At 30.9% G+C, this 10,578-nt stretch overlaps 1 protein-coding gene across 1 annotated transcript; it reads right to left on the reverse strand.

Moving 5' to 3' along the window:
• Window positions 1-2,494: 2,494 nt before the first annotated feature.
• Window positions 2,495-5,088, reverse strand: LOC126882501 (THAP domain-containing protein 2-like). Its single transcript, XM_050647471.1, has 4 exons — window positions 4,793-5,088; window positions 3,688-3,868; window positions 2,950-3,109; window positions 2,495-2,868 (listed from the first exon to the last, which is right to left on the reverse strand). The coding sequence occupies exons 1-4, from the start codon at window positions 4,870-4,872 to the stop codon at window positions 2,744-2,746; spliced, it is 546 nt and encodes a 181-aa protein (XP_050503428.1). The 5' UTR covers window positions 4,873-5,088; the 3' UTR covers window positions 2,495-2,743.
• Between the last annotated feature and the right edge of the window lie 5,490 nt (window positions 5,089-10,578).

Genomic DNA, 10,578 nt, shown 5'->3' on the forward strand with positions numbered 1-10,578 from the left:
AATAATACACACATATGGGTTACAATTATAATCAAAATATTGTTTATTTTATTTAAATGGCAATCACTGCTTAATATGTGCTAGATCTTATTATTCTTAAACATAACATTTACAAATGGGAATCTTATTTCCTTTTGGTTTCCAATTGAAAGTTTTTATTAACATTTAACTATTAGGATTTATTAGCAACAATTCTATTTAAGTTTGATGAAACTTTTCTGATATTATTGATTATGTTCTTCAATTTATAATGTGGTATTTAATACGAAAAACCCATACATTCATGTCCAAACAAATGAGACTGACCTTTTTCTGGTGAACTGAGAATGTCTTCACACAAGACCCGTTTCCTGCTATCCTTAGCTGCGATCAAAACATCGTCCTGGCTTTCAGTAATGTTCTCCTTTGAAGATTAGCTCGTATAGCTCTCGCTCCTGCTTCTGTCGTGATGCTGTGTTCTACCTTTTTCGAAACTGCAATCAGCTACCGGGACACTCTTGGCTCAAGGAGGTTCTTTACTCTCAACCTGGCCTACCTCTCGTTCCACGATAGATCTCCACACTCACGGAACTACACCGGCTTTCTCACTCTCCGTACACTACCGTCTACTACTCGACTTCACTTCTCGACAGCTCAAAACATTCTGATCTATCTTTGTCATTCATTCCCCTACTTTCTAAATATCCCTTCCAGATTCACAAATCAACCTTCCACCACCAACTCTCATTCGCAGTATTCCTCAAAACCAATTTTTAATCTTTCTAAATATGCTTAATGGATTTCAAAGAAAAATAGTTAATTCCCATTCTAAAATTACTTTCTACTATTTACAAAATTTAATGACCTATTATCTACTTCAACTGAGTCTTATTTGGCATAGGCTAATGATCGAACCTTCCGCGAACAACGATAATGGTACGCGCCATTCACTTTGTTTATTCTAAGCGCATTGTCCCGAGTTTCGTATGCTTCTTCTAATCACTTCTTAAAATTAAGTATAACAATTTGTTGTATACAGGTTGTTCTAAATTTATATGCCCGTGGTTGAGAAAATTGAAAATATTTTATATTAAATTGAATTCTGTTTATAATTATCAAAATTTAATTTTCATATCAAATAGAAATATAACAATATATATTACCGGCCAAACCCGATAGTTTGGCCTAGGCCAAACTAGTTTGTCCTAAACGCGATAGGATAAACTTGTTTGGCCTAGGCCAAACTAGTTTATCCTGATATTAATAAGGATACTGCAGGATCTACTAATAGTACGGCCTAGTGTTAACATTATAGTATACCTACAAAGCCAAAATAAATAGATAAACTGAATAAAATACTATGTAATTGCAAAATGATCATTTTTATTAAACGATAAAGAATCGTCGTTAAAATTAATGGACAATTGGTTATACCAACAATCACATTATAAAAAACAATAAGTGTTTTTTTATACAAGCAATAATTATAACTCAATTATTATAAAAAATATTATTTATTTTTTCATGGAGTGTTTTAGTGATACTTAGAATTGAGGAGTATAATTGCCTTTTTGCACTTTCATTTGCATCTCTTTGTGCAACAGTTTTTATTCCAGCTGCATTTGACAAAACCTTGTCCGATACAACTGAATCTCTCGAAGCTGCAACCCTTAGCGCTATTTTAGAGATAAGGTATCTAATGTTGGGGTATTAATGTCTCTAAAAAGTTTTTAATTGTTTTAGATCTGAATTCGACATTTGCCCTCAACCTTTTTTAGAGGTAGTAGGTATTAGCTAAGGCACTGAAATATCGTTAAGGGTTGCAGCTACGAGAGGTTCAGTTAGATCAAGACAAAGGTTTGTCAAATATAGCTGCAACCAAAACTGTTCCACAAATAGATACAAGAGCAAGAAGCAATGATAATCCTGAATTCTAAGTGTCACCAAAACATTTCATGAAAAAATAAATAATGTTTATAGTAATTGAGGTATAATTATTACTGCTGTTATAAAAACCACTGATTATTTTTTATAATATGATTGTTTGTATTACCAATAATTGTCCATTAATTTTAACGACGAATCTATTTTACTAAAAATGATTATTTTGCAATTAGAGCGTATATTATTCACTTTATCTATTTATTTTGATATTATAGGTTATATTATACCCAAACAGCACACTGGCGTCTTTAAGTCGTCTATAAGATGTCGCAATCCGGCAAACTAGACGTCTTAAAGATGTCTGTTGTCTCCTGAATGGCGTCTTTAAGACGTCTTAAAGACATCGGATGTTACAAAGTAAGATGTCTTAAAGACATCATCTTTAAGATGTCTTAAAGACATCATCTTTAAGATGTCGTAAAGATGTAAATTTTAGAACGTCTTACATATATCTTGCTTAGGCCATTTTAAGCCATACTTATTCATTCCCTTTGATACAAAAGTAAAAATAATACAAAAATTTCTTATATTTTTATGTATATTTTAACCAAAAAATCAATGTGTACCTGCTTAATCTACTACAAATATAAATAAAAAAATATAAGTAAAATATAAAATAAAAATTTGTTGTATATTTCACAAACGTTGAACTGTATTCTCAATCATAGAGTTTATAAGTGACGGGTAACATTAACAAAAATATATATTATTTTATAACTTTAAACAAAAATCAATTAACTCTTATAAAATGTTATAAATTGAAAACTTTGTTATAATACCCAGAAAACCCAAGGGAAAACTTTAACTTTTTTCCTATTTTTTAAAAAGTTTTATTTAACACTGTTGCCTTCCTGTCACTTGCCCTTCTCAACCCATTCAAACAAGTTTGAATTGCACATTCACTTGTTTTTTGAGAATCTGCTAGTCCTGTAACATCTGCGGCTCCTAAAATGTAAAAATATTTATACAAATATAAATATATAAATAAGAAACTCGAAATAAAACAAATACATTTAAGTGACTCACTTAACAACAGCGTTGCTAAACGAGTATCATTAAATTTTCTGTTTCCTTTCATGCCCTTCCAGCTATATTTTAGAGCTTGGTCATTTGATAGGATAAGTTGAAAAGCCCTTTTAATAAAATCATATGCATTGCGTCCACCCAGCTTAGATAACTCTTGGAGCTAAAATTAAATATAAATAACTAAATTAAAATATATAAATTAACTATAAATTAAAAAAAACAAGTTTACAGTTCTGAAATACCCCCGTTTTGCAAAACTGTTGACTTTTCATATATTAGGCAATATTTTGTAACATAATGAAAAAAAAAATTTACCCCTAACTGCTACTACGGTCATTTTTTTTTCTCTGATTCTGGCTTTGGTTTAGAACTAGAACCTTTAGCCACGTAATTGTATAACTTATCACTAAGTCAGGGGAGTAATGTGTAGTGTGTGTGTTGAGTAAGTGTCTTGTTACTTTGCAAAGTCATTACGGTCATTCATTATTGTTATTTATATTCGATAATGAGTCACTTTACTGACTTAGTACATAAATAACTATTTTTTGAACCTTTTATTGTATGTAAGTAATTGATATTTATTCAATGTAGGTAATTGATAGGTGTACTATTTCTATTCATACTAATAATTTCTAAAGAACAATAGATAAGCAAAAAAGTATTACAATTGGTAGAAAACACAAAGACAGGTAGAAAAAACAGTTGCAATTTTCTATTATAAATTACATTATTAATTACCTGCATAAGATCAATAGTGGGCACAGCATTATCTCTTAATCTAACAAGAGATCTGGAGGTTCGGTCAATGTATTTTTCGGAGAAATGCTTAGAGCATAACACACTATATGTTGTAGGTACCCAAGCTCCTCTATTTACAAAAGTAATCCATTTTTTTCTATGTTCTGGATCCTTTGGAAATCTAAAATTAAAATATGGGACTAATTATTTACCTACTAGGTACAAAGCAAGCCTAAAACAACATTTTATCTAGTTATTATTTAAGTTTTAGATTATTTAACTTAATCTTTAAACGCCCAAGGTAAAAAATATGCACCTATGCATATTCCCTAGTAACATATTTATTATGTGTTCAAAAATTTTTCAAAAATTATTTATTGTTATAAAGATGGCACTTTATCAAATGTTAATTTGATTCTACGGATATTTTTGAAAATAAAAGTGATCTCGTAAGTTGGGTTATCTTAAAGATGAGTTTGCACAAAATGTCCAGCCTTGGTAAAACTTTATAACTCTATAACTAAAGGTTTTTATATAATTTATCGTTAGTAGTTACATAATCCACATTATGTTTTTTAGGAACCAGCTGTACACGGTAATTTTTTTGAAGACTTGTACATCCTTTATATTATTAGTTTAGAAAATGCTGTGTTTACTAAGCATAAGATCCTTAAGTTTAATCTATTTCTAACATTTGTAACAACTCTTAATAAAATATATTAGCTATTTTCGAGGTGAACATTGTTTACCCACCTTTGAGCATACATGGAACCTACATTGGGCATTTAAGGGTTAAGACAAAGCCAAAACTATTAATAAAGCAATTGTTTTAATCTTTAATTATAAAACTTTCCAGGTAGTTCTGTACTTTAAAGAATTTGACCCCAGCTTTTAAAAGCTGATTTTTATCTATAAAAATTTGAGTGACTAACAATTGGTTTCTAGGCATCCACAACATCAACCCATTATTCTAAAGAACCATACAAAACCAAATGTTATACCTAAATAAAGGAAGAACTATAAATACTTAAAAAGTTTTTATAATATACAATGTTATTTTAAGAGAAAAAAATTTAGTACAGCTCTGTTAGTTGTTTATACTAACCTATGAAATGTTATTCCAGACGTTTTCTTTTTATCCACACCAGCTCTATGATTACAACTTCTCTTAGCGCACGATACCATTGTCTTTTTTAGTTTGTAACACACAAAAAACAATAAAACTTAAATAACACTGCGAAATAAACGAATTCAGTAACCCAAGCACAAACAACAAGTATTTGACGTGGTATGACTAACTAAATGTAGTAGCAAAATGGCGGAGTGATAAGTGATCACACTTTTGGTCACGTGACATCTCCTCCACTCCACTCTATCTCGATGGTTTATAGTACCTACTGAAAAACTTTATATACTTTTCAGTATATAATGGTATATACTAACTCAATGATTTCTACATAGGTATTTATATAGGTATCGGTAGACGCGTGACCTTCAATGCTTTCGCTTTTGTTCTGGAGGGCCAACCAAATGCCTGCTGCGCGACCATTCCAGTTTTCGTATCGAAAAAAAGTGGAGTTTTTATTTAGATTCTATGTTAGTTTTTATGTTTTTCTTAAATCGGATTAAAAAAATATTACACCTTTAAAGAAATACCTTTTCTTAAAAAATTTGATCTTAATATAGACTTTCATAAGACGTCTTAACGATGTCGACATTAGATATCTTTACGATGTTTAAAAAAAGACATCTAGAAAATGTCTGCTTTAGGTCTTTAGACATAACTGCTCTTGGACACTGCGTCCAGACATTTAACAGACATAAAAAAGACGTCTTTACGATCTTGTGTGCTGTCTGGGTAAAGGGCTTACTAGTTTATCCTACAGTGTCCATATTAATATCAAGATAAACTAGTTGGTCCTGGGACAAACTAGTTTATCCTAATGTGTTCAGGATAAACTAGTTTGGCCTAAGTCAAACCAGTTTGTCCTGAAATCGGGTTTGGCCAGTAACATATTTATCCTTCCACCAGTCTTCTCCTTTTTTAGGTGCCGTGTCCGAATTCAGACGTTGCGTTGGTCGTCATCATGTTTACGAGTTCTTGAAACTTTTCTCTATCGGCTGCTGTGCGAAATAATCCCTCTACTGAGGAACCATATCATTGTCTGATACTACGCAACTATAAAAGTTTCTTTCGACCAATCCATCTCGTTCCCTCCGCTTTTCCTTGTACTATAAGGCCAAGTAGATGGTATTTAGGTCCTTTAATTATATGGCCGAAGTATTCTATTTTTCTGTTTTTTATGATGTTTATAAGCAGACGTTCTGAATTCATCATTTGAAGAACATATTCTTTGGAAGTGTGCGAAGTCCACGATATCTTTAGGTTTTGTCGATAGCGCCATACAATAATATAATATAATAATAGAATTTGTTTGCATCAAATAATTGTATAAATAAAAGCAATTTTCACAGAAATTTTATAAATGATATGTTAGTCTGTTCTTTAACGGTAAAATATTGCAAAACCTCTAAATTTTAAAGAACCGCTTGGATTGACATGAAATTTGGCATACACATAGCTAACAAGTCAAAGAAAAAAAGTGATTGTGCCGATATGTGCTTTTGCCCTGGGGTCGTTTTCACCCCCTCTTGGGGGTGAAAAAATATTCGTCCAAAGAAAGTCAGGAAATGGATAAACTGGATAATTTTAAGTAACTTTTGTTCTATAGAGTTTTTTCACTAAGTCAATACTTCTCGAGTTATTTTTCAGTGAATATGTTCATTTTTTCAACAAAATAGCCACGCTTTTAGACGGTTTTTCGCAAATAATTCAAATAGTAAGTATTTTGTCGAAAAAACATTCTTAGAAAAAATATAGCCTGTAAAAAATTTAAAAAAATGGTGTATACATCACGTCTTTATACCTAGCAGAAGCAGAGTTATAGCTAATGAAAAATAGGTTCATATTCGTCAAATTCCAAATGGAATAGTTTAACGTGAAATAACCAAAAATGAAGCATATTTCGGGGATAACTCATTTAAACTTATTTAAAGTGTTTAAAAAAAGCTTCATTTTTGTTTTATAAAAAAAATTTCTAGCATCGAAATTAAACAAGTTACGCTCAAAATAAAGTTAGTCCCTTTTGGTTTTGGTAAAAAAATCGAGAAAAGCACCCCCTAATTAGTATCTTAAATGGACTTAATCGTTACGACTTCACAAGTTTCTTGACTCGTGTATATATTGTTTATATGATCTGTAAGTTTCATCGGTTCAAAGTACTTATTATTGAAAGGGCTGTAGTTAAAAGGGGTTGAACGAGTCACTGATCACGAATGTATGCAAATTTAGAAACACCAAATCTTAATCAATTTTTGTCTAACAGAAAAACAAAAAAATACACGATATTCAGAAAAGCAAATCTGACTTTTTTTTGCTTTTCGAGATTTTTGATATCTCTAATAATTTTTAAGTTATTTTGAAAAAAAGCATATTTTTCAAAATTTAAATTTTTAAAAATTTTATTTTGAAACCAAATTTTTTTTAAAATAAGCACTTTGAATCGATGAAACTTACAGATCATATAAACACAATATAAGTAAAATAATTTGTGGAGCGGTAACGATTAATTTCATTTAAGTTGCTAATTAGAGATTGGTCTTCCCGATTTTTTTTTGCAAAAACAAAAGGGACCAACTTTATTTTGACCGTAACTTGCTTAAGTTTAAGGCTAGAAACTTTCTGTAAAAACAGAAATAAATATTTTTTAAAATACTTTAAAAAAGTTATAATGGGTTTTCCCCAAAAAGTGCTTAATTTTTTGGATATTCCACGTCGAAATAGTCTATTTGAAATTTGGTGAATATGAATCTATTTTTCATTGACTATAACTCTGGTTCTACGAGATCCAGAGACCTAACGCGTACACCATTTTTTTTACTTTTTTATAAGCTATATTTTTGCTAGGAACGTTTTTTCCACAAAATACTTACTTTTTGAGTTATTTGCGAAAAACCGTCTAAAAATGTGGTTATTTTGTTGAAAAATGAACATATTCACTCGCAAATAACTCGAAAAGTGTTGACTTGGCGAAAAAGCTCTATAGAACAAAAGTTACTTAAAATTAGTCAGTTTACCCATTTGCGGACTTATTTTGGACATATCTTTTTTCACCCCCAATAGGGGGTGAAAGTCACCCCCAGGGCAAAAGCACACATCGGCACAATATCACTTTTTTCTTTGATATGTAAGCTATACGCATTCCAAATTTCATGTCAATCCAAGCGGTTCTTTAAATTGTAGAGCAAAAACCGTAAAAGAATGGACTATGTGTGATATCACAATGATATCACTAGTTTCGAATTTAAAAGCATGCAGAAACGCAAAAAAGCTCTTAGAAAGCATAACGATTTTATAAAAAAAGCATTTTAATATACAAAAAAGCACGAAAATAAGGATATAAATTTTGACAAGCCATTTTTTTTAAAGAAAATATATATAATTATTTCTAGGCTTAGCTTAAGAGCTCAATACCTATTATAAAATTAAAAATAAAATAGAATAAACAAAAAAAAAATAGATAACTGAAACAAAAATGCTCTAACCTAATTTTTATCGAAACGCTTTAGATGAAGGAAAATATATCATTTTAATTACATTTAAATGTTCCATCGTAAAGTGTCGGCGCCTGTCACTCAAAGTATTTTTGTATATCGAAAAGCCTCTTTCAACGGTTACACTGATTATCGGTGCATATCTATTACTTTGCCACTACTGCCGGATCCATATTTATATCTTCAACATGTTCTCCATTTATAACTAAAAATATTTTATACTAAAAATATTTTTATATAAATATTTTCACTGCAGCATCCATTTGACTTGCAAATTGTAGAAGTTTTGGAGGTGTCACCAGAAAAGTGTACCAATAAGTTTTCAATTTAAAAATCTTTTAGTAATATTTTTAATATTTTCAATATTAATAATTTACTATTAGGATTGAAAACTACTTCGTCTTTCAATGCCAGATGGCGCTAGCCACCTACTATCATCACTTCAGTTGCAATGGGTGGGAAAACCTCTCGATACGAATCAGTTAAAATATGGAGAAGAGTGCCCAAGTTCCTTCCGATGAAGGCTCCAATAAGAGCCGAAAATCGCGGTTCAAGGGACTGGACTGCACTCCGTATTTTAATTGAAAAGTAAGATTGTTTTGCCTTCGCATTGCAACTGAATAAAAATGGTATACATTTTTATTTTAAAAATATTTTCTTCATCTCTTGAAATCCTTCGTTTTTTGTCAATACAACTTTGACTTTTGTTAATACTGTCTGACCAATTTTTCCAGGGATACCTTCCATCTTTTTTTCAAAACTCTTTATTTTTTGGATCGACTCAACTATTGACCTTTGCTGTTTCTCCAAATATTTTATTGTTTCACTCACAAAACACAAGTTGCTTTTAATAACATCAAGATTAGTTTGTAATTCTGTTTCACCTAAAACATCCTGACAATCTTTTATCAATTTGCTAGCAATATGTTTAACCCGGCACCTGCCACGTGGGGTGCTACCAGCACCCCTAACACATTTTTATCAAATATTTGGTATTTCAAGTTTGGTAACCGAGCTGTGCGTCATAATAGCTTTCTATAATATTATATAGCATATATGTGTTAGTGTTTGAAGTGGTTATTTAGTGTCATCCTGAACTTATAGCTATAAAGTCGAATTGGGGTGTCATCATCTGGCACTTTAAGTTTTAAATTTTTTTTGTATTTTTGATAAACAGGTCAAATTTACATTTTTTATTGAAATAACTGATTTAAATTATTAATAGAGACTCTACTCACTAAATCTGAATTTTTTTAGATATTTTACTTGACTGCATTTATTATGGCTTGGTACTTGCTAATTTGCTTATAAAATCTTTTTCATTTTATTTTTTAACTTTTATAACATATTAGTGGCTAATAAGTTAAAAAAACATGTTTATTTATATTCTTGTGTTACTCAACACACTATTTTGTTTTTTAAACAAGTAGATCAGAGAAAATTTTTAAGGGGTGCTGTGAGCACGTGGCAGGTGCCGGGTTAAGTTCCAATACGAAGCTTTTAAAATTTTCGAAATTATCGACGTAGTATATCTAACCATGTACCCCACCGAGTTAACACTAGTTCCGGTGGTAATGGAGTGTTAGGGAATCTTTCTCTAAAAAATTGCACCCTTAAAGGAGCTTTAATGAAAATGTTTTCCCATTTTTTATCAACTTATTAACAAGTGGAAATTGTAGCCGTATAGTCTCTGCAACGCGATTCAGGCCGTGTGCTAGACACGTACAGTGAATTAGATTTGGATAAAACACTTGAAGATTTGATGCTGTTTTGATCATATATGGTGCAGCGTCGAAAATCATTAATACTATTTTGTTGGTGATCATAGTCTCGGGATGATAAAAATTTGTTAAAGCTTCATTTACGAATATTGGAACTGTATTGTTATTTGTTGCTTCTAGTTCTTTTGCGCCCACTAAATATCCCTTCTTCAAGATTTCTTCGTAAAGTACGCCTATGATTAAATTAGCGACGTACCTTCCACAAATATCTGTAGTCTCGTCCAGAGGAAAACAGATGTAATTGTTCCCCACTAGTGTTTTTACTTTTTTTCTGGTTTCCTTGTAAACGCAATTAACATATATTTCGCAGAGTACTTCCATCCGGCACATGTCTTTGATAGTACTTTTCCAAAAATAATTTGAAACTTTCATTTGGCAATTTATTAAGAGGGAGATCAGAGTCCACTATTGCACTGCTTAGATCAAAATTAAATTTCTGCTCTTCGCAAATGCAAAAATGATAATAATGATAAAAATGATAATACATAAAAAAGCA

Source organism: Diabrotica virgifera, chromosome 1 (genome assembly GCF_917563875.1).
Source record: "Diabrotica virgifera virgifera chromosome 1, PGI_DIABVI_V3a".
Classification (NCBI taxonomy): domain Eukaryota; kingdom Metazoa; phylum Arthropoda; class Insecta; order Coleoptera; family Chrysomelidae; genus Diabrotica; species Diabrotica virgifera.

What these genes read in the sequence shown, in the direction of transcription:
- LOC126882501 (XM_050647471.1), bottom strand. Translation starts at nt 4,872, where the DNA reads ATGGTATCGTGCGCTAAGAGAAGTTGTAATCATAGAGCTGGTGTGGAT. An exon ending in CCACTATTGATCTTATGCAG is followed by an intron (nt 3,110 to 3,687) that starts GTAATTAATAAT and finishes ATTTAATTTTAG; the next exon opens with CTCCAAGAGTTATCTAAGCT. An exon ending in TTTAGCAACGCTGTTGTTAA is followed by an intron (nt 2,869 to 2,949) that starts GTGAGTCACTTA and finishes TTTACATTTTAG; the next exon opens with GAGCCGCAGATGTTACAGGA.